Consider the following 24,067-nt stretch of genomic DNA (forward strand, 5'->3'; position numbering starts at 1 on the left):
CAGGCTCATAGTTGGTAGACAATAAGTGTTGGTTTTCTTCCTGCTTCTCTTTCTCCCTTCTTTATGCTGTCTTTATGGTTGTTTCTTATACTGCAAGCCTGAGCATAGCGTATTTTTAATCTAGAGATTTCTAACTGATTATTATGTAAATTTACCTTAGTTATTTCAATTAGCAATTTGTGGGGAGTACTAGTACTATGATCGCAAAGGTTCAGTTTTCTCTATGTTACTTGGTCAAGGGTATTGATTCTTTCTTTCTTGCCAGACATAAAATGTTAAAATTACAAAGGATTGTTTGAAATAACCTTATCCAATGGTATCCCAATTGGTGCACTGTCAGAATCTTTCAAGGTGCTTCAAGGAATGCTAATTCCTTACTAAGTCTTAATTCGGTGGCTGAGGATTGGGAATCTGCATTTCGATAAGCATCCAACTGTTCTGATCTTGGTGGTAGAGGGACCATAATTTGAAATTGTCGTTTGGTTAGTAGATCTTGCTAACTTTCCAGAGTTAATTTTAGATTTTTCTCATGTTCAGTCTTTTGCTTTTAAAAAACTAATTGAATCTCAAGATGACTTTATAGCAGGAGGCAAATATTACAATCACAATTATGTTCTGCAACAGGAAGTAAGTTCTAAATGAATCTTAACATTTTCCTTGACACGCCACTATGTTTAAGTGTATTAAAGATGTCATTGAAAGGTGCAGGGGAGGAGAATGAACTTGATTTGGCAGGTGGGTGTTCACGGTACTATTATCCACAAGTGTCTGTGCTGATTGACAGCACACACATTACCTCTTAACAGGCACTGTACTCAGTTGCAGCAGATTTAAGTGTACGGCATTTTTCACTGAATATTTGAAACTGTTTTAGTTAATAGTATTAATTGTGCGTAGACCAACTTGCAGCCACTGTTTCAAAGTGCTTAATGGATAATAAACCAAAAGATTCTATGGACCTCTACTTAGAGTAAATGTGGGTCAACCTCTGCCATGTTGCTTAGATGTATTTTGAGTAGGGCAAATGTTAGTTCAGAGAAGGAATCTTCCCCATACTATAGATAAATAGCGAAACTCAGGAAGGTGAAATGCCCAAGGTCAGTTAGCTGGAAGGAGCTGAGCCGGAATTGGAGCTCAGATCTCCAGGGTCCTTGTTCTCTGCTCTTTGTACCATACCAAACTGCCCTTTTTGCAGAGTTTCTAGCTAAGGAGAAACACTTGGTATTATGGCCGGTGGAGCTGCTACAATCTGTATTTGTGTTGAGAAGAGCACTGAAGCAAGGAATTCTACTCAATATTTTCTTTGGAAAACCAAACATGCTTTATTTCATTTTTTTCACAATTTATTTAAACATCTCACATATACAAAATAGGTACAATTTAATTTTTCTGCTTGTCCGAGAAACAAGACTTCCTTGGAACCGTGGGAGAGGATGAAAATGAGACTGGCAAAGAACAAATGCTGAATTTAGAGAAGAGGACAATGTTGGGCAAACGATCCACTTACTTTGTGGGAATGAGATGTAAAGTACTGATGTTACGTCACATGAAAAAAACACACAATACAGCTCAACAGCAGAGGAGTGTCTCCTCGAATTCTCCTAGCACCATCCACATTCTTCAAGTATCTGAAATACTGTTAATTAGCACCTTCGTATTTTGAACAAAAAAACACAAATACCTCAGCTCATGTCTGGTCAGCACCTCACGGTGTGGATCACTCTCACAGGAAAGTGTTTTGAGGTAGTTTAAACCTTTGGAAGTTTGGGTTTTAAACTTCCCTCCGTGGAAGATATTCAAAAGCCACAAGTGGTGCAAATGTTCATGGTTTTTATTTTTCAATTTTTATTTTGGTTTTCTTACAAAGGTTGACATTTTCCACAACAGGTGTAAGAGTGTTGAAAAAAAAAAAAATTCCAAATCTTTTGGAGAGGGGGAAAGGGAGGGGGAATGAATTAAATTGTATTGCACAATGCTCTGATCAATCCTTCTCCTCTTTTGCCCACAATTTAAGCAAGTAGATGTGCAGAAGAAACGGAAGGATTCAGCTTTCAGTTAGGAAAGAAGAAAAAGAAATGGCCAAGAGAAATGTTTCAGATTTCCTTTTTCTTTAATTTAGGTTGAGTTTGTTTATTTGAAACAGACCGGGCCAATGTTCAATCTGATTTCTTGGTCAGCGCCACCGATGTCCAAAGGTGCAATATCAAGGATAGGCAGGCGAGATGGCTTGTTTGTTTTATACTCAATGATTGTCTTCTTCCATTCATTTGTCTTTTTCTGTTTAAAAAGAGAAGACAGGAATAGGCATAAAGCAGCACTGTTACGGAATCTAATCATCTTGTATCATATTATATAATTAGATATATTACACACAATTATATTGTATAATATATAATTATATAGAACACGTATTTATAGAGAAATATATATCAGATATTATTCATATATAATTATTTTATTATGCATGTGTTGCTAAGTTGCTTCAGTCATGTCTGACTCTTTGCAACTCTATGGACCGTAGCCCTCCAGGCTCCTCTAGGTAAGAATACTGGAGTGGGTTCTCCAGGGGATCTTTCCGACCCAGGCATCAAACCCACATCTCTTATGTCTCCTGCATAGGCGAGTGGGTTCTCTACCAGTAGTGCTACCTGGGAAGCCCATTATGTACTATATTATAAATTACAGCCTGGGGCTTTTTAACCTCAAGTAATTGTAAGCTATGGCTTTACATCATCATTTAAAAAACATGTGAAAAGAAAAATAATACATGGAACATAGTATATATTTCAGTATTTCAGAGAATTTCAGAAGGCAAGATCTGATAAGAATGCTCTGGATTTGCCATCTGAATTTAAACAAATGTATTTATGAAAGAAAAATAAGTTAGGTCTCTCTTTCACCTGTTCATTTAATGGTCTAAGCTCCACTATCCCACTTCCCAAATTAATGTTATTCCCATATTCCACTATTACTTACAGAGCAGCCATCTACAAGAACAGTGTAGGTGAATCTGCTGTTGCCCTCGGCAACAAGTTCGACATCATTGGATCCTTGCAGAATGACAGCCTTTTTCAGGTTGCCAGTCTCCTCATCCATGTATGCAATGCTGTTCTTGCAATGGTAGGTGATGTTCTGAGAGGCATGGTTGGCCAGCAGACGCATGAAGGCAAGCTGGGTAGCCATCTCCTTGGTGGTTACTCCTTCAACATTGTATTCAAACTACAGAGAGTAAGATGGGAATTCCAGTTAAATGAAGGAGGACTCAGATACTAAAAGTCAAATTAAAAAAAATATTCTGGTAAAGAGAAGAATAATGGACTCAGGTATGAACCTGTACTTTTAAAGGAGACTCAATTCACTTGTCTTTGAAATAGTGGCTACCTAGAAGGGACACAGGAACTACCATGCCGAGGCAAGTCATCTCAAAAAGGGACCTATTTCAAATAAAGCTTCTCTCTCTCTACATATATGTTTCCTTTTAAAAATAAGGGAGCATGAAGGTAGAGATTTAGACCCTTTTATTTTCCACCAATAAAGTTGATGAAAACTTTTAATTAGAAATTCAGAAAAGCTCACATCTTGAAAACATATGTTCCTGGATACTGGACTAGATGATGGCTTGTACCCCTTCGCACTATGTGACATTGTCACTTTCTCCAGTGACTATTAGTTAAGTCACATTTGAATAATAACTTTTGGATTGTATGGACACGTCCAATCAATCTATCTGTAACATGCAATCCAGGAAGTAACAGAACCCAAGAACAGAGTAGGTTCTTTTAAAAAGCCCATTTTGGTAAAAGGCTGAAATGAGGATACTTAAAAAGCAAAGAGTGCTAGACAGTATTCAGTAGGAAAAGGAATGTTTGTAAAATTCCTTACCTGGGTGCCACCATTGATAGTTTCTCCTACCCAGACATGCTTCTTGGCCTTGGAATTTCTGTACCAGTTCTTGACTGGGATGTCTTCAGGTTGAGCCCGGATGCAGGTTTCGCCAGTAGAGAAATCACAGTATACTTTGATAGCATCCATAGTACATCCTTGGTTAGGGTCAATCCAGTAGTAACCTTAAAAAGAAAAAGACCTAGGTCATAAAACCTCTCACTGAGTGAGAGGAGCATAGGTTCTAATAATTACTACTGAGAAATTCTGATTCCCAAAAGTAGCATTTTTGATCATACTGTTATATTGTCTACTCCACATCAACAGGAAGAGGATGACTATTTTCAGTATTAGACAGTGCTTCCTCTCCTCTCCATGAAAATCAAAATCAGGGTAGGTATTACCATGGAAAGGGCAGAAATACGAATCGGGACAATCTTGAAAATGGGTGCTGGTTGGAAAAAGAAAATACTTTATTAACTGGGTAGGATTTTACATAATGCCATTTTGACTCACATACCCTTTCATATCAGTGGGAGATGACTTTGAAAGGCCTGACTTGTGAGAAGGGTCATTCTGACTGGATATCTCAACCTACCACTGCTCCATTCTGGGTGGCTGAGTCTCAAGTCTCGGCATGTGCGAGCTGGGTTCTTCCTAGAGCCTTCTGGAGTAAGAAGGGTCTCAATCTGGTTGTTGAGAGATTTCAGAGTAGCATCAACTTCATAATCCTTGGGTCTGAGAGAAGCTGGTGAGCGAGGCTGGTCAGCCCTGTAGAAGTCTCCATCAAAACCAAAGTCGTAACCACCACCACTTGGGCCAGGAGGTCCAGGAGGGCCGGGGGGACCAGGAGGGCCCTGCAGAGGTGGAAGGTAGAGACAAGAGGCTCTGGGTTTGGTCATGGTGAAAGACAACAATGATAACAGGTTTTCCATGGAGATTCACACAAAAGCATGCCCTAATAAGTAAAACAGAATCAAATTCATGTAATAACAACTTGCTCCAAGGCATACTTGCAGGGATGGGCTTAAAGAGCTCATCTGGTACAGATAATTTTTATATATTTTAGAAAGCAGGGAAATGGGGGACTACTTTAATGTGTTGTTATCACTGTCTTATATGCTTAATCAGTCGTTTCCAACTCTTTGCAACCATGTGGACTGTAGCTTATCAGGCTCCTCTGTCCAGGGAATTCTCCAGGCAAGGATACTGGAGTGGGTTGCCATTTCCTCCTCCAGGGGATCTTCCCAATCCAGGGATTGAACCTAGGTCTCCCGCATTGCAGGTGGATTCTTTACCGCTCTGAGCCACCAAGGAAGCCCTTCACTGTCTTGGTTTGGTCTAAAGAAGATATTCCCATAGGTCAGTGATGCCCTTTATTATTTCCCCAAATCATACTTACAGCAGGACCTTGGCTACCCTGAGAACCACGAATGCCAGCAGGTCCGACTGCACCAGGCTGTCCAGTGCGACCATCTTTGCCAGCGGGGCCAGTAGGACCAGCAGGGCCCTAGGAAAGAAGGACACCAAGTCTGTGTGCACCAGTGAACACCCCACAAGGGAGACAGCGGTCTGCCTGCCATAAGCTCTTCTCAGAGATAAACATCTCTTAGATCTACCTACCCTAGGACCAGCGGGACCCACAGCACCGGGGGCACCTTGATCGCCGTGATGACCCTTTAAAGAGAGAACAGGAAAATCACACCTTTAGAACATGTGCCAATGAGCAGATTTTAAAAAACTGAACAGAAAAGTTTAGTTTCAATGGACTCTGGATTGAGAAAATTAAAAATGTAAAATGGGCCTCTTTTCTTTCATTATGTCTACTCAGTTATTATTTTTTTTTCTACAAGCTATTTCACAGTGCAGTATTAGTCATTCCTCTAATTATATTTATTTAAGTGGGGCTGAAGGACATTGTTGCCAGGAGATCTTAGTATATGTACATTTCTATCTCCTCTAACCCTCACCTTTCCATGCTGGGATGAAATAGCATTATCTCTGAGCTATGGAATTGGCCGGAGAACAGGAAATGAATACGATGTAGGACATTTTAGAACAATAGCAGTAAAATTCAGAGGAAGTTCATTCTTAGCTGAAGGACTTTAAGATCTATATAGACATAAGCTGTTTCTCCATACTGTACTTACAGCAAGACCCGGAAGACCTTGCAACCCATTGTGTCCCTTTAAGCCAGGAAGACCTCTGGGACCCTTGTCACCAGGCTCTCCCTTGTCACCTCGAATACCTTGTGGGCCCTATGAAGAAAAAGAAGGACACGCAGGACACTTACGGTTAAAAAACAACACTCAGTTCTTCACAAATATTGTTCAGTCTATATACAAACATAATTCAATATGCGAAAAGTCTAAAAGCCAGGTGGGTGATACTCCCACCTCTTTCCTTAATCCTCTTTAGTTCAGCTCTCTGTTAAGTGGCTAATCTTTGTGATTGAAAGTCAAAGTGTTAGTCACTCAGTCGTGTCCAACTCTTTGTGACCCTATGGACTGTAGCCCACCAGGCTCCTCTGTCCATGGAATTCTCCAGGCAAGAACACTGGAGTGGCTGCCATTCCCGTCTCCAGGGGATCTTCCCCGACCTAGGGCTCGAACCCGGGTCTCCTACAATGTAGGCAGATTCTTTACCCTCTGGGCCACTGAGGAAGTCCAATCTTTGTGATTATTTAATACCAATAAGAAGAGATTTGAAATACAAGAGATTAAAAGCTGTCTGTAGCAACTCTCAACATGGACTAAATTTTAAAAATATATATATAGTCTATGTATTATTTGTCTTCTTAATGGACAATCTAGACTGATCCTCCCTAAATGCTGCGCAGAAACCATCTATATGTACATACACTGGGACCTCTTGGGCCAACAGCACCAGCAGGACCAACAGCACCGACAGGACCCTATGAATCAGAAAAGAAAAATACAACTTAGCGGCCAAGATCCTCCTCCCTAGGCCGCCCCCAGTTCCCAAGCATGGGGAGGCTGGGGTGGAGCCCGATAAGGATGACAGCATTAAGGGGCTGCTGTTGACACACTTACCGGTTCACCACGGCTTCCGTGTTTACCAGTGGGACCCACGGGGCCTTGAGGGCCAGGAGCACCAGCAGCACCAACAGGACCCGCATTACCGGGGTAACCACGCTCCCCCTATGGAAGGCAAACATGAAGCTCAGCATCAGTCTGGCGTGTACCGCAGTCCCCTTTGAAGTCACAGACAATGACGAAGTATACTGACCTTGTGTCCGGGTTGACCATCGCGGCCTGGGGGACCGTCATTCCCAGGGTTGCCCTGTGAAGACATCACACCAGCTTAGGCACTTAGAGAGACTGTAGCCCACCGGCCCCTTACAGTTGGGCTACCTGCCGTCATCACTCCCAGTGCCCAATAGAGAACCCGCTTTCAGGCTGTTCAAAAACAGGAACAAGAAACTTGCAAACCTAGATTTTTTTTAGAGGTGTTTTTATAATCTTTTGGCCACCTTGAAGTATGCTACTTAAAGACTCATTCCAAGTTATCTTTAGTATTTTCAGTCCTGAGAGTGGTTAGTACAACTAGACTTCAGCTCAGGCTACAAAGTTGCACACAGTGATGTACTGCTAAGTTAGATTTTACAAACCAAATGTTGGACTCACGTCACGACCAGCTTCACCAGGAGCACCATTGACGCCAGGATTACCGACATTACCAGGGGGACCACGGGCCCCAGGTGGGCCTGCAATGCCGAGGGGGCCAGGTTCACCCTAAAGAGGCAGAGAAGACAAAATTCCTTTCACTGGATGGAGGGCTAGTCTCATCCTCCCAAAGCAGTCCTAGTCAGGGGATTCCAGTTTTGAAAGAGAAGGTAAATGGAAAGTGAGGGGCCACCTAATGGTAAGCAATGTCATTAGCGTCATCCTTGCCCTCCTCCTATACACTGAGATGGTCAGTTGTATGTACTTTGGGAATATCCTAAACAAAGTGAGCCTCATTTCATCTGATACTCCAGATAAAATGAATTCATCAAGGTGAGAGAGTTTATGGAGATTAGATGCTTCCTAGTTACTGTCACATACTAGGTTTAATGGAATGATTCAGAACTTGCAGAGTTTCATTCTTGCTCTGGGATAAATGATGCTAGCATTTCGTACTACAAAGGAGTAAATGCAATTAGAGCTTGCATTGTTGTTAAGCATGTAAAAAAGAACAAGAATTGTTCTGCATAATGGTAAGCTGTGTCTTTCTAACATGTGTCTAAGGGAGGTGGTATTAAAGCTTCTCAGTTAAGTGACATGTGATCTGTATAAAGAAATGCCATGAATAAAAAAATCTTAAGTGGAGTTATTCAGTGATCAATCTGTCACAGTTGAAGTGGCAGCTTTTAACATCTTTTATTATGTTAATGAAGATAAGAATGGTGTCAAACACTTACCACAGATCCAGCGACACCTGGTAGACCACGCTCACCTCTGGAGCCCGGGAGACCCAGAAAACCAGGAGGGCCAAGAAAACCTTGTGGCCCTGGGGTTCCAGGAGGTCCCTAAACAGCAATAAAAATAGTGGGCATTACTGGAAGGCCCTATAGGATAACACAGGTTGGTCTGAGATTCTGAGAATGGGTTTATCCTTAGTGTAGAAAAAGGCTGTGCGCCTGCAAAGTCACTGCAGTCATGTCTGACTCTTTGTGGCCCCAGGGAGTGTAGCCCACCAGGCTCCTCTATCCATGGGATTCTCCAGGCAAGAATACTGGAGTGGGCTGCCATGCTCTCCTCCAGGGGATCTTCCCAACCCAGAGACTGAATCCATGTCTTTTAAGTCTCCTGCATATTGGCAGGTAGGTTCTTTACCCCTTGTGCCACCTGGGAAACCCAGAAAAAAGGCTAGTGACCTCCTATTAGTAGGACATATCTTTGGCTATCTTTTCTCCAGTGATGACAATTAGTTTCCATTTTGGCATGTATATTTCTTTGTACCTGGTTTCTCCTTGTGACCAGTGGAATGGCATTTAAAAACACGAGGTTGGGATTAACGAAGTCATCACAGAGTGAGGGAATAGAGTCATAGAATTTACGCTGGGAAGCAAAAATTTTTGACCTTGGCCTCTAACTAAACCAGGTCTAGTAAAATCACTTTTCAGAGGTGGCAATAATACTGCACACTGCGTGTTTTAAGAAACTGATAGCTTACTGAGATTGATTAATTTACAGTAGGATGACCACAGCGATAGAAGTTTGCTCTAAATCCAGTACCAGTAAGGTACCCTCAACAGCTTAAAAGGCTCTATTGATAAAACAGCGGGTTCACTCACTTATTGTTACCTCCACCCAGTGCCTTCTGAGTATCTACTGAAGCCCTGACACCTCAATATCTGTTGGATAGATTTCCTGGCTCAACTGAGTTCTACTTGAGAACCTGCAATACTCATCAACCAATATATATGCCGCATGAAGATTTGTATATGGGACTTATTTTAATTCAACACAAGGTATTAAGAAAGAAGAGTCTGAAATCACTTACAGCAGTACCAGGCTCTCCAGAGGGACCCTTCTCACCAACAAAGCCAGGAGGGCCAGCGGCACCTGGCTCTCCAGTTCGACCAACTGGACCTTGGTCTCCACGAGGCCCACGGAGCCCTTCTTTACCAGCAGGACCAGGGGGGCCAGGGGGGCCAGAGATACCCTGTGAGCAAATGTATGAGGTCACTTACTTTCTGTTAATCATCATGGAGCAGGGAGAGAGCAGCTGAGGTTTTCAATATTAAGATGTCAACAATTTGAAGCCACAAAATAATATCCTGGCCATTTTGGAGAAATGTTTAGACCTTTAAACAATCTTTCTTATAGAAAGAAGCAATTTTCATCTTCCTTCCTGAGGCTGTAATAAACTGAACAACTGAGGCAGAGGGTATGGCAAATGTCTGTGAGGAAAAGCAATGCTGTGGCCACAGCTGCCAGCATATTGGAATCAGAGCTATGCTGAGTTATAGTAGTCAGTTGCAAATGAATGGGACTGTGGGTTTTGGAGGACTCTACTTGTTTCTTTTCGAAGAAAGCCAGTACAGGCATTTTGTTCATAATTGAGGAATCACCTATGCTCCCAACTAGGTTTAATTAAATGCCTACAGGGAATGAAGATTTTCCTGTTATGAACCTGTGAAAGGATTCCAAGAAATCAACATCTCTGCTATTTTTTTTCCCCTGAAACCTTAACCGGAAGACTTAATCCTTGGTAATTAATTAAATTCTCTTGAGTCCTGACAGGAGAGTCTGAATCAAAATTAAATTAGAGGCCAAACCACCTTTAAATTCAGGAACAATTATACTTTAACAATGGAGGCAGAATGTTGGCCATAAAGGGTAATTAGATATAGAAATAACTGATAAGTGACTAAAACTGTCTTGATTTTTAAACAGAGACCATGCCCCTAAAAGGGGCAAGGGGACTTGTGTTCATATGAATAAAAGCCTCTTAAACTGATATTAGAAAATATAACTTCTGATGATTTTGCCTTAATGATTCAGAACAACTGATTTCAGATGAGGAAAGTCATAGCAAAATACTAGTAGCATGTTTCTCCATAGAGAGTTTCTTAACAGTTTCCTACTAGAGGCTAGGGGTTTTGGCTAGAGTAAATAAATGAAGCCATGCTTGGGAAGTGATTTACTCACAGCGGGTCCAGGGGGACCAGTCCGTCCAGCAGCACCAGGGAAACCAGTAGCCCCCTAAAAGCCAAGCACATTAAAATTCCACAGTCAGCACCACCTCCGGTAATCTGGGTAAGAAGGAAAATCCTCAATACATGTAACCAAGGGTGGATCTAAGAGTAGGGAGTGACAGCCCTGGAGAGGGTATTATTTTAACCAGGACCCCGAAGACCCTCCATCTCCGCACATCTTCCTGACCAGCATGGCCCAGATTGCAGTGCACGTGTTTTGCATTAAGGCTCTGATAGTTCTTTCTGAAATGCTATCAGATTATATGATGGTTATAAAGGCAAGACACTATCCTATATACATCAATGTGTATATATTAGTAACTCTTAACCACCTGGCTGGGTACTAAGGGAATGGACATGGAGTAAGTCATTTTGTTTTCAGAGGAAGGTACAGTAAAAGACCAAGGGTATTAACTGCTGTCCAACGAGAGGAGGAAGGAGTCAGTGGAGTTCATTCCTAGGGAGCTCTGGGTCTCTAGGGAGTCAGTGTAACCCAGGGAAGGGACTTGGTCAGGCAGAAGAGGGGTGTATCAATAGAAGGATAAAAGGTACCAAAGAAATATTTTACCCATTTCACAATGAAACTACCTGGGTTTAACCTTGTTATTACTACCTCAAGTGAAGTGGTAAGAATATACAGTACGCTGAGTTCCAGCTGGAATTTAAATTAACATTCCAGGAACATGACCCTTAATTTCAGTATCAGAATTTCTCTAAACAAAGTTAGCTTGAGCCTCAAGACTCCCCTTATTAGAGTCCAAATAACCCAAAATTTCCAAACTCTCTAGTTGTCCCTAATAGCTTCTGAAGAAAGAAAAACGATACAAATCCAGGGTAAGTACTCACAGGGGGCCCTCCATCACCACGACTTCCAGCAGGACCAGGTGGGCCATTTGGACCCTACATGGAAACAAAGAAAGATGGGGTCAAATCACAAAACAACCTTTTTTACCTCTTTTCTTCAAATGGATTATTTCCATGTCTAGTAGAAGCAAATCTAGAGATTATCTTTGTTACATAAAAGTCCCACTTCAGTGTTACCACCTTTAGGGGGTTATCCAACAAATGAGATAAAACAATATTTATGATGCTTTTATAATATGTAAAGTGGGTACACATGTGTTAGCTCAGTGTAGTCTTCTATCTGATATGTTCCGTGATGTAAGCACTTGATTGATACATGTTGTTACAAAATTTCATGGGTAACTGCCCAGGCTGTGTTGACCACTTGTGGGTTCAACTTACAGACGGACCAGCAGCTCCAACGGGGCCTGTGGGACCAACAGGACCATTTTCACCCTTGGGTCCTTTGGTTCCTCTCTCCCCTTTAGCACCAGGTTGACCAGCAGCACCCTGTTGGACAGGAACAGTTACAGTTCAGGTGTTCCAATGCACTCTGCTTGTTCACTTGGGGTGTTTCCGGATTAACTTTCATCGCATGATACTCACAGCAGGACCAGCAAATCCGTTGGGGCCAGCGGGACCAACCTCACCACGTTCACCCTAGGTGGGAGAAGGGATTGCAAAATGTCTTAGCAAATCTCAGATTCATCGGTGTCTAATAAAAGTTATGAGTGTCCAAACTGATCCAGGTTTCTACTTACAGGGCTACCACGAGGACCAGCAGGGCCAGCAGGGCCGGCGGGACCAGCTTCACCCTACAAGGGGACCAAAAATGAGTGCATCAGTGCACCTCCCGCAGATGCTCAAAGAGGTAGGCAGGAAAGGAAACAGAGGTGGCCAGTGGGTTCTCGTCAGAGCTCACAGTTGCATCCAAAGAGGACTAATGCACGTCTCAGAGATAGATATGAAATGGACTCTTACTCTGCCTAATGTTGTATTCATTTTGGAGGCTGAAGGAGTATTGGTCATAACACTTGCAGAAATATTATTAATCAGTGTCCGCAATACCAGAAGGAGGATGTTTTAATTTTGAGATGGACACGAGGCTGATCTACTTGCGGCAATTTGCACAATATTAATAAATAATGTCTATTTTAAGTGGACTGTTCGATGTGAAATGGGAACACATGTATTGTATTGATATTTTTTTTTACAATTGAAGGCTTCAGCAAAGCTCAGTACATTAGGATATGGTTAATGGGCAACCCCAAAAGACTTTCAAACAACTGACAGGGATTAAAGTATAGCGCAGATACCAGGCACATGTATGGAAAGGAAGAGAACTTTAACCACGTAGTATTTGTTCTCTGCTGCCCATACTAACCGGTATGTTTTTGGATAGATGGGCTTTATACAAAGGCATGAAAATGAATTGCTAGGGCCCTTTGGGGCCAGGGCAGCAGGGAATTTTCGATATTGCTATCAGTCAGAGAGTTGCAAGTCCGTGAAAATGCATGCTTACCCGGTCCCCGTTGGCTCCAGCAGGGCCAGGAGCACCAACAGCGCCGGGAGCACCCTAGACCCCAAAAGAGAAGTCTTGTCAATAACACCCCGTACCGTCAGAAGGGACACTTACCCTCTCCCCTTGCTGTGCTTATTCAGTGGTGGAACACTTTCACTGGACACTTGGGACAGACCTCAAGAAAGCCTTTGATGCACTTCAGTTCTAATTATCAAGGCCGCAGAAGCCACTCCAAGAAGTAGAGTTACTGCAGCGGTGAAGGTCATGGAAATGTCTAGGTTATGGCCAGATTAGGAACTGCAGAGATCTGAACTCTCTGCTCTTTTAAAATTCCCTGGAGGGTAGCCAATGACTAGCCTTGTTAAGAAGAGTTAGGACTATGTGATTCAGAGACAGGACTATGATGAATGTGTCCCAGCACTGAGAGAGAGGGGAGAAGAACCAAACGGGCTTATGGCCCGGAAAAGCCATGATACCAGTATTCCAGAGTAGGATTATTATACCTTGATGGGACTCTCATTGGCACCTCCATGCCATTAACAGTTAATCTTGGGGCTGCTCTTAAATGATAAATTCTTAGGGTATATAGAACCTTGTTAGAGGATATGGCTTCTTAAAATGTAAGAATTACTGCTTTTTTTTTCCTAAAGCCCTATGATAGTTTAAACAATAATGTTCTGTTAAAGCCAGAGATTTTGGGGTGGTAGTTTGTACTTGGTACAGTTAAAACTAAGGAAGGGAGACAATTCATAATTTTCATAATTTTCAAGGGAGTAAGTCCTCTTCTGAATTTTTCTTTTGGAACATGTAAAATGATGTGATTGGAATACCCTTTTACTAACCTTGACTCCCTCTTTTGTCAGTTCCATTTTGGAAAGCTTCTCAACTCAAATGGAGTGAAATGTTTCAAAAAAAACAAACCAATATAAGTACAAACAGAATTCTACTCACACGAGCACCATCTCTGCCAGGGCTACCAACGTCACCTCTGAGACCAGTTTCACCCTAAAAGTATAAAGCAAAAGCAACTTTTCATTTCCCAACCAAACTTTTGAATCAAAATTGTTTTATTTTTTTCCTACAGAAGAGGCTATAATACCTTTATTCCTTTAAGATCTTTAGTCATGTTTTGATTTCCTACCATATTCTAAAAAATCGAATGGCAATACTCATCTGATAGAAATATGGAAGGAAAAAAATAACAACAACAATAAAAATTCAAGTCCCTTTCCAGATTAGTGTTAACTGTTCTTTACTAATTTCCATGCACCCTCCTGAAGCATAATCAAGTGAGGTACAAACTCCTGTGGACAGAATTATAAGGCAACATCACAATGGGCTTCAGCGGCCGATCCCTCTTATGGCTTAAGTAGTGCAGCAGCACGGTTGACAGCTGTTCAATATAGCTTCTTCCCATTAATTAGGGCAGGCGGGGGCATTATTGTTAGTGGCATTAAAATGAGCCTCATGTATTACTCAACACCATCTGTTTGCGTGAAATTCCATGGTAGCAAGGAATTTTGCCAGATTGGTGAGTTTAGAAACACGTAGGTGCTAGGCGGCAGAGGGAAATGTATACAGTTAGATATCAAAATGCTACCAGACCACCTGCCAAGAACTGTTTAAAAAAAAAAAAAAAGGTTAGCCTCGTGCAGCCTTGTCTGCTAGAGTTCATCAACAGTATGTGTTAAGGCCCAATGCGGAGACCGTACCTTTTCTCCCTTGCCTCCAGGAATGCCGGCCGCACCCCTCTCTCCTGGGAGTCCACTAGGACCAGATGGACCAGCAGTGCCTGGAGCACCAACCACACCCGGTTCGCCCTTGAATCAAACACATGCGAAATCAATTATTTCTGTGGTGAAAAGAAGAAAGGGGAGAGAGGAACTCTTGAAGGTTCCAATTGATACATTTAATGGAGAGCATTCTCTCCTGCTTAGAGAGACACAAAGGAGGCCGACCGAAGGAAAGAGGGGGGCTCTAAGTGAGGGAGACGCTGTTAATGACCGGGGACTAAAGAGAAGCGGGGGGTGGGAAAGGGGGCCGCCAAGTTTTCTATAACCTGCTCTTAAAGGAAGGCAGGCCTGCAGGAGAAGACAGGACAACAATGGGAAGCAGAAAGTGAAGAATGTGTGCCCACAAACATGTTTCAAGGTGAAGTCTCTTAGCCTAGACAGGAAATGTGGAAAGAGACCTCATCAACCAGGGAGATGTTTACATTTTAATCTCCTTAAGAGTGGGGACTATAGCTTCCATTTTTCTACAACGCCTTACAATTCCATGTACTTAAAACCTGTTGACTGGCTTCCGAGATAAAACCCTTTGAAAGTACTTTCTCAGAGAACCAATATTTCCATTCTTCCTTCCTCTCGCCCTCTTACCTTATTGTTATGTTTTCCAATATCCTTCCATATACCAAAATAGCTTTTTATAGTGACTCTTTACCCCTTAAAGGTAAGAATCAGAAGTAGTATAAATTGCCTTCTCTTTACTGCAGTTGAAGTAATCTGTTTTTCAGAAATGTATAATTCCATCTATTTTAAGATCTAAATCACAGGTTCTATTTTGAAACGCAAGTTTTCAGGCTTAGGTTTTGGAGATGAAAGTACTGTCCAGTTAGTTTTTATCATCATAAATTCTCTTATTAAAATTTAGTTACTTTTTGAAATTTTACTCTAGGATGTTGGGAAAGTAAAATTTCATTCTCCAAAAATTGTGTCCAGATATATATGGTGTTTCTAGATTAAGACAAAAGTATGAATAATGTAATGAAAAAAGAGTAAAAACCCATACTAATTCATTTATGTGTGTAGAACACTGGGGTTTTGCTTCCTTTGGAATAATTTGGGTCTACTAGAATCAGACTGTTATTTACTGAGGTGGAAATCATTACTGTACTGAAAGTAAATTTTAAAAATCTGAGCAATAATTCATTTACTATTATAAAGGATTTTACTTATTCTAGAGCATACTGGGCCAAACCAGCAATATAGAATATCACATTTTACCTTGTTCCCATCAGGCCCTGGGGGTCCAGAAGGACCTCGGCTTCCAATAGGCCCAGTAGGCCCGGCAGCACCACTTTCACCTGGGGGCCCACGCTCGCCCTGTGGGAAGGAATCAGAAGAAGTGTTGTGCTGTTCATCATTTTCCGAGATATCATGTTATACATCAGAGTTCATGCTTGTTTAGCTTCTGAATCCCAGCTCTCCATTTACAAGCAAATTACAATTACTTTCCCATAATTTCTCTCCTAGTAAAACAAAAGGATGGGATGAGATAATCTCTAAGGTTTTATTCAGTTCTAGTGGTCTATGGCTACAAAGTCAAAATCTGTTGCCTCTCGGGTATAACGTTCAACTTTTAGAATTCATTTCCTCTTTTTGGTCTTTTTCTGTGATATTAATAGATCCATAGGTAAAAACAGATGCCAGTTATACACAGTATTCAAAGGGAAACATTGTATCATTTTCAGTGAAAAGCAATACCAGGTGTAAATAAGGTTATATATCCTCATATCTATGTTATCTTGTTACAATTGCACACAATAGGGGTGTAACAGGTATAAATATATATATATATGTGTGTGTGTGTATACATATATATATAAAACAAGATATATATATATATATGAAATGTGTATATTTGTATATATGTCTCTTTATTTTTCTACCTATCTAAACACGTCCCAATTTGCATGTAAGTATCACTACAACATAGCATTCTATGGTTCAGAATATTTAACATGTAAGTCCACACTGTAACTGTTTCAAAGACCCTTGTTACAATTTGGTTCTATGGTCCTAAAGAAGTGAAGTTGCTCAGTCCTGTGTGACTCTTTGCAGTCCCATGGACAGTAACTTAGCAGGATCCTCCGTTCATGGAATTTTCCACGCAAGAGGACTGGAGTGGCTTGCCATTTCATTCTCCAGGGGATCTTCCCAATGGTCTCATATCACTACATTTGTGTGGGCATCCCAGCTCTATGGTAACTAGCTACATAACAGGATACTATAGGGGCCAACTAATCTTTCCAGTTAGTCTAATGACCACAGACAAATTATATAAATTTGTTTAATTTTTAAAATAAGAGTAGGCTCATGATTTCAGATTTTAGGCTTTGAGTATCAACAGGCATTGGAAAAACTGACTTTAAATCTTAATAGGATATTACTTTTCCTTAGCTCAGGTCAAGTCACTGTCATATAAACATATCTCACATGTATATATAAGTCACTGGATATAAAACGTATATTAGTTCACTTATGTTTTTTATACCTTGTGGATTTTTAATAAGAAATATGAGCAATTAGATACAAAAGTCTATTATCAATTTAGAAATCAATTTGACTACAGAAGAGTAAGAGAAATTTGTTGTTACAAGGTCATCAGTAGTTTTTAGAAGAAAGCACAATATTTGTTTTAAAAATATTGTCAGGAGTTTATGAAAGTAATACTTACTCTTGCACCAGCAGGGCCAGGGAGACCAAATTCACCAGGGATACCCTAGGCAAAACACGGGAATAAATAAAGTATGACATTTACGTATTTTCTCTAGATCCACTTACGTTTACAATGTCTAGAAAATTTTTGAAAGAGTAAAATAAAGCCAAATGGGCTCTACCTCCATGAGTGTGTAAGTACACAGGCTATTAGGAACAAGAAAACTTTCTTGGTGTATGGAAAGATAAAAAAAAGTGAGAATTCCACTGATATGAAAGATAGATCTCCCCTAGAACCTGGTAGCAGAAAATTTTAGTTTCTCATTATTTAGTGTATTGCTTTTTTAAAGGTGACAAAAGACTCTTCTCCTTTGATAATATAATAAATAATGATGATGAACAGTATCAGACATTGCCTATTTTTAGTTATATAACAGACTGCTCTCTTAATAGAAACAATCATATTCTGCCCATTACCTAGTTAATTGTATACCCAAGTGTATCTCCTTTATTACTGACCAGCTGTCTCCTTAATGTGCCCCACTGTTGACAAAGGAGAACAGGCCACAGAATGTAACTGAATTGAAGCACATTCATCACAATTATAGATAAAATGACTCAGAGCTCATGCCCTGATTGTGAATAGCGGTGTCATGTCTGAATGCCAAGAAAAACATTAAAAGCAATTTTTCAGGGCCTAGTTTGATGGAAAATCAGTGCATTCACTTCTTTTCTGTGGAGAGGGAAATAATCTGTATTTTAACGTTACCAAGAACAATACCAAAAAGTAAGGCTGTTAAATGGAATGTTCATGATATATTTCACTTCCATAATGTGATGTTTCATTCAATCCTTAAAACAAAGTAATTTGAATGAAAATGAGTAACTTGGCTCATTCTCTCCAACAGTACCAACACACGTGGAATACTATCATTAACGCATGAAATATGACGTTTCCTTTTGTATATCATAATTGCACTGCAGTAGGATATTAAACAGAGAAAAAGTCCCAAGTTTAGGTAAATTTATGATCACTTGTTTTACTCACCCTTTCTCCTGGTTTGCCAGCTTCACCAGCTGTGCCTGCAGGGCCAGGCAGACCCTAGATGAAAAAAATACAAACCTCCATCTTTATGACTATATTTGGGGGATTTTCTAATAATTGGTTTTGGGGGCAACTATCTAATATCAATATGATCACTAACCACTGTGTGTTATGAAGGGCTTATAGAAAAGTTTGCCTTGAAAAATATGTACCCTTCTTTGCTTCAGTTCTTTTTAAAAACTTTTAATTGGAGAATATTTGCTTTACAATGCTGTGTTGGTTCCTGCCAATATTGTAAATCAGCCATAAGTATACATAAGTCTTCTCCCCCTTGAGCCACCCTGCCTCTCCCACCCCAATCCCACCCCTCTAGGTCATGACAGAGCACCAGGCTGGGGGCCCCTGTGTTACACAGCAGCTTCTCACTTGCTATCTATTTGCTTCAGTTCTGAAATCATGTTCTGTGTGGTAGGAGGGAGAGTGGTATAGTGATTTACACCTGGACAGTCTGACCAAAGTAATCATACGGACCCCGAGTCTGTGTGTTTCAGCTGACTTACCTGGAAGCCTGGAGGACCAGCAGGACCTTGTTCACCCTTTCCACCTTGGACACCCTGAAAGTGATAGGAAAGATTATACAGAGGCATATGCCACCCTTGCTTTCTAGCTACATAACTTTCAGACTGGAGAAAAAACAGAAATGGCCATATTTGTGGGATTAGATTCATTTTAGGGCAGAATAGGACAAGAGTGGGAGAATACTCACCTGTAGTCCAGGGGGTCCCTGAGCACCATTGTTGCCATCAGGACCTGGAGCACCCTAAAATGTTTAGCAGAAAGGCTCAGTGTTAGTCATTCCTGAGTCAGACAATATAAGGTTCCCTAAAGCACGTGTGACTTCCTCAAAACAAAGCTTGACATTTTAGCATGAAATAAATATATTGTGGGTCCCCAGCCGAAGCCCAAATACTGCCTACTGACTTTTTGATATGGCTTACGGGAAATCCATGGATGAAGGGCAACTTATGAAGGCCGGAGAATTCTACTAGCATATTCATAGCTTTTAAATCACAAAATGAATTAAATAAAAGCCAAAAGCACCCATAAATATTTCTGACTTAGTATACATTCTATTTGTTCTATAGCTCACTGCCTTCTAAGTGTGGTTAAAGAGAAAAGACATTTTTTGATTGTATAAAGAACCTTGGGGGTACCATCGTAGAAAGAAAGTGATGGAATGGTATGCAGTGGCCTCAAAGATGTGTTGTTGTTGTTCAGGCGTGTCCGACTCTTCGTGACCCCACGGACTGCAGCATGCTAGGCCTCCCTGTCCTTCACTATCTCCTGGAGCTTGCTCAAACCCGTGTCCATTGAGTCGGTGACGCCATCCAACCATCTCATCCTCTGTCACCCCCTTCTCCTCCTGCCCTCAATCTGTCCCACCATCAGGGTCTTTTCCAAGGAGCGTATCCTACATGAATAAATACCACATGGATAGAGCCACACAGAAATGAGCACCTACCCGAGGGCCAGCAAGACCAGCATGACCTTTTTCACCAGCTTTGCCAGGATCACCCTATAATAAACATTTTAAAAACATACATTTAATGTCAAATTAACCATGACAATTCTGAAATATGAATGTCTTATTTTTTTTAAGCTTCCTCATCCTTGAGTTCTGTTATCTGAGGCATGACCCATCGTTGTGCAGCTCTAGATTACAATAAGGTTCACCTGTAAGTAACTCAGGGTGTGAGTTTTCACAACGACATACTGGAGGCCAACTTTTAATGTGGTAAGTGGTAAATTGCAGTTTTCTTGTGTTGAAGGGGACCCCTTGAGGTAGAGGGGCCTGATGCCAGAGAGAAATGAGAGTTTTGATGAATTGTGATGCAAAAAAGTGCTGAGGGAGAGGAGGTGGTGGTGATTCTTACAGTGGGGCCTTTGGGTCCAGGGAATCCAATGTTGCCAGGCTCTCCTCTTGCTCCAGCTGGGCCAATGGGTCCAGGTCTGCCATCAATACCAGGGAGACCCTGAAACCAGAGTTTATTTCATGTTCACTCAGCATCTACAGGCTCTCACAACCTCAAGCTTGCGATTCTGCCATGGGATGAAACAGAATCATCTTCTGAATGCATAGAACTTCTTCTAGACGATGTCAGTAAGTTACGAATCCATTTTCCTTTTCTGAATAGGATGTCAGTACACACGCACCCAAGTCAACCTCATCTGTACACGATTCCCCCGTTCTCCTCTCTTTTCCAAACCTTATCACCCTCTTCAATTTCACCTGCCCTGTTTTTCTTTTTCCTTTTGCTCCTGTGCTCATTTGGACTCTGTAATTACAATCTATTACTTTGCATTCCCAGATTTATGTGTGGCTGATACTTATTTTCAGTATAAACGTCTTCACGTGTAAATAAGCTACAGAATAGACTTGATAAGGGTGCAATAAGTGTCCTTGAAAATATAAGTGATACTTACCGCAGGACCTTCTTTACCAGCTGGGCCAATATTTCCAGGGGAACCTGGGAAACCCTGTAAAACAAATGAGGATGCCTTCCTATTGGCACTTTCACACATGTACTCAAGGTTCCAATGAATTGAAATGTCACAAAAGCACTTTCCTCCCAATTTTTGTTTGTTGCCTTAGGGCAAAAATTAGGGATATTAGCCCTAGCCAGGAGGTATGAAAAAGCCCTGAAAACTTTCTTCATTCTATTTTTAATGCCTTTCCTTTTATTGAATTTTAGTGCAACCAACCCATGTAAAGATATCTCAAGAAACTGTTGAGCAATACTGATGGGCAAAACATATATGTTTTTCTATCTTGTAATAGAAAAACAAATACTTTTAGTAAGCAGTTTTCAAAGTGGATTTTTTTTATTGCTATGTTTGGTGTCTCTATTACTTATTTATGGTACAATTACAGTTGATACCCATCCATAAGAGATAATGGAGGCAAAAAATTACTCTATTGCTATGGATTAGAGTGTCTACAGCTCTAAAGGTCATTTCTCCATGGCTAGTGTGATGCTGAATACATTATAGCACTTTGTGATTGCTAGAAAAATGACTCACTTATGAATCTAATAAACTGATAATGTATAGTCCTAATACATTTTGTGAACACCTTATATAAAACTCACAAATTGAGATAAAAGATTCATGCTGATAGGAGAACCAACCTAATTTGGATATATTAAAATAAATCTATTCTTCCAAAAACCTCACAGCCATTGTATCAAGTAATAAATAGGACATTTATGAGCTAACTAAATTCATCAAAATATCTACTGGGCTTTGATAAAGTTAAATTAAAAAGAGAACTGTCAGCAAGCTTACTAACAAATTAACTTTTGATTTTTTTTTTATTGTTGTCTTCAAATATTAATCATCCCTTTAAAAAAGGAAACAGTGCCAGGTGTGACTTTCTCAGAATCAATCTGAAACTTACTCGGGGTCCCATGAGGCCAGGCTCTCCAGGGCGACCAGAATCTCCATTGGGGCCTCGCACACCAGCAGGGCCAGTTGCACCACGGCTACCAGCAGGGCCCTATTTAAAAGAAGAGGGAGGGGAGCTTGTTAAAGCCAATGTCATAGCCACCACCAGAAGCCTCAAGTTCCTTTCCAGGATATGAATAATGGACACTCTACCATGACACCAGCTCTGCCGTCAGCTCCAGGCAGACCACGGGAGCCTGGATTTCCCTGGAACAAAGCACATAAAACACAGAAGAAAATCAGGGAAAATTCTTCCATCAGGTAGAGTAGAACTTATTAAAACATGGCACACATGCAAGAAATCTTGATGCCCTTCAGCAGGGGATACAATAACAAACCAAGCCAAAAAACTTCCTCCAAACCCCGAAGGAATGTGTGGGAGAAGCATTCTGCAAAGTAGGTCAACCCTGTTTCCAGACCAATTTTATAACATATCAAATTGAGAGGCAGTAATTTAAGACAGCAGATGGAAAGCAGATGCCTCCTTCATCTAGAAAATGCACTTGGTAATTCTAACCAATTCCCAATGAAGGAGTGCCTCTGGCGTGTCTGGGTGTCAAGAGCGTTTGGACCTACCCTCAGCCCAGGAGGTCCTGGGGGGCCAGCGGGTCCGATTTCTCCAGTGGAGCCTCTCTTTCCTTCTTCACCACTGGGGCCAGGAGGACCTGGCTGTCCAACAGCGCCCTATTTAATTAAAAAAAAAAAAAAAGAAATACAGGAAAATAAAATTTGTCTTTATATCCAGCTAGAGAAAAGCAATAACTTAAAAAAAGTAGAAGTATTACTTTTTCGATTGAAACAGTAGTAATTCCATAAAATTGTGACTACAGAACTACTCACAGGCTCTCCCTTGTTGCCACTCTCTCCTTTCGAACCAGCTGGGCCGGGCTCACCCTAGGGTCCAATACAAAACAGTGGTCAAATGACAGACATCTGTCACAATCCTCTCTGGGAGACAAACATCCGGGACTGTTCATGAGTCAAGGTAACTCGAGCTTTAGTTCTCTGTGAAATACGCTCAGTTCTCATGTAAACGACCTACAGGGGAACAGTCTTGACTTGAAAGGATGAGACTGGTACAGCAGAGATGTGCTTCCTTGACCTCTGGGTGATGTTCCAGGAGAACAGGAGGGGGGTGTGTGTGTGTGTGTGTGTGTGTGTGTGAGGGGGGGGGGACACACAGTGTGTGTGTGTGTGTGTGTGTGTGTGTGTGTGTATGGGGGGGGGAAGACAGTATACATATAGGTGCCTGAACTTATAGAAAAAATACAAATTAAAAATGCTGGAGAGAAAGAGAATGATTAGATGGCAAGTGTAAGTCTAGATGGGGATGAAATGATGGTAGGGACGGCATTTGAGAATGAGGGGAGCATCAGCCACGACCACTTACAACAAGTCCTCTGGCGCCAGTAGCTCCGGCAGCACCAACAGGGCCAGGAATACCCCGGGGTCCAGGGAGGCCGGGAGCCCCAGCAACACCGGGAAGGCCCTGGGGAAGAAAGGCAGCAAGGTCCATCACCAGACAATGAGAGACAGCGTCCATTAAACACATTTAAAGCCACAGCGGCATATTTCAGCCATATACTCACAGCAGCACCCTTAGCACCAGGAAGCCCATTGGCTCCGGGGTTGCCCTGTAAGGAAAAGGAAGGGAGAAGGATACGGTTCATAGGAGTATTTCTGTTCTTCTATGATCCTGCCTTCACTCCTTTCGTTTCCTTCCTCCTGCTTGGTTAGATTAACGACAATGGCTACTTACAGGAGGTCCAACAGGGCCAGAAAGGCCTGGAAGACCCACTTCACCACGGGGACCCGCGGGACCAGCAGGGCCAGGGTTACCAACAGGTCCAAGTTCACCCTAAAAGCAGGAACAGACACCGAGGCATTAGCAAAAAATGAGACAGCATATCTCTGGTTTTAGGTCACCAAGTTTTATGACATTTCTTCAGAATTGCAATAATTTCCCTTATGAGGTCTGGTACCACAGATAATTCCAAGAACAGAGGAGCCTGGCAGGCTATAGTCCATGGGGTCGTGAAGAGCTGGACACAACTGAGTGACTGAGCACGCACCCCAGTTGTGGGTTTGCATTTCTATTTTTCTGGTCCGGTTTGACCGTCTTGGGT

At 41.5% G+C, this 24,067-nt stretch overlaps 1 protein-coding gene across 1 annotated transcript in view; it reads right to left on the reverse strand.

The window, feature by feature from the left end:
- Positions 1,298-24,067, reverse strand: part of COL1A2 (collagen type I alpha 2 chain) — a 37,277-nt gene continuing 14,507 nt past the window's right edge. Inside the window, exons 17-52 of the mRNA XM_005678936.3 lie at positions 23,701-23,799; positions 23,531-23,575; positions 23,332-23,430; positions 22,782-22,835; positions 22,518-22,625; positions 22,095-22,148; positions 21,895-21,993; positions 20,922-20,975; positions 20,372-20,470; positions 19,960-20,013; positions 19,204-19,257; positions 18,998-19,051; positions 18,441-18,494; positions 17,412-17,456; positions 15,959-16,057; positions 14,666-14,773; positions 13,905-13,958; positions 12,954-13,007; positions 12,193-12,246; positions 12,038-12,091; positions 11,834-11,941; positions 11,435-11,488; positions 10,542-10,595; positions 9,391-9,552; positions 8,306-8,413; positions 7,530-7,637; positions 7,132-7,185; positions 6,936-7,043; positions 6,743-6,796; positions 6,033-6,140; positions 5,506-5,559; positions 5,285-5,392; positions 4,481-4,739; positions 3,883-4,067; positions 2,977-3,219; positions 1,298-2,277 (exon numbers count right to left, since the gene is read on the reverse strand). Coding sequence (XP_005678993.1) covers positions 2,131-2,277; positions 2,977-3,219; positions 3,883-4,067; positions 4,481-4,739; positions 5,285-5,392; positions 5,506-5,559; positions 6,033-6,140; positions 6,743-6,796; positions 6,936-7,043; positions 7,132-7,185; positions 7,530-7,637; positions 8,306-8,413; positions 9,391-9,552; positions 10,542-10,595; positions 11,435-11,488; positions 11,834-11,941; positions 12,038-12,091; positions 12,193-12,246; positions 12,954-13,007; positions 13,905-13,958; positions 14,666-14,773; positions 15,959-16,057; positions 17,412-17,456; positions 18,441-18,494; positions 18,998-19,051; positions 19,204-19,257; positions 19,960-20,013; positions 20,372-20,470; positions 20,922-20,975; positions 21,895-21,993; positions 22,095-22,148; positions 22,518-22,625; positions 22,782-22,835; positions 23,332-23,430; positions 23,531-23,575; positions 23,701-23,799 — 3,309 coding nt within the window. The 3' untranslated portion in view covers positions 1,298-2,130. The remainder of the gene's footprint in view (positions 2,278-2,976; positions 3,220-3,882; positions 4,068-4,480; positions 4,740-5,284; positions 5,393-5,505; positions 5,560-6,032; positions 6,141-6,742; positions 6,797-6,935; positions 7,044-7,131; positions 7,186-7,529; positions 7,638-8,305; positions 8,414-9,390; positions 9,553-10,541; positions 10,596-11,434; positions 11,489-11,833; positions 11,942-12,037; positions 12,092-12,192; positions 12,247-12,953; positions 13,008-13,904; positions 13,959-14,665; positions 14,774-15,958; positions 16,058-17,411; positions 17,457-18,440; positions 18,495-18,997; positions 19,052-19,203; positions 19,258-19,959; positions 20,014-20,371; positions 20,471-20,921; positions 20,976-21,894; positions 21,994-22,094; positions 22,149-22,517; positions 22,626-22,781; positions 22,836-23,331; positions 23,431-23,530; positions 23,576-23,700; positions 23,800-24,067) is intronic.

The sequence above is a fragment of the Capra hircus genome, chromosome 4 (assembly GCF_001704415.2).
Source record: "Capra hircus breed San Clemente chromosome 4, ASM170441v1, whole genome shotgun sequence".
NCBI classification, from domain to species: domain Eukaryota; kingdom Metazoa; phylum Chordata; class Mammalia; order Artiodactyla; family Bovidae; genus Capra; species Capra hircus.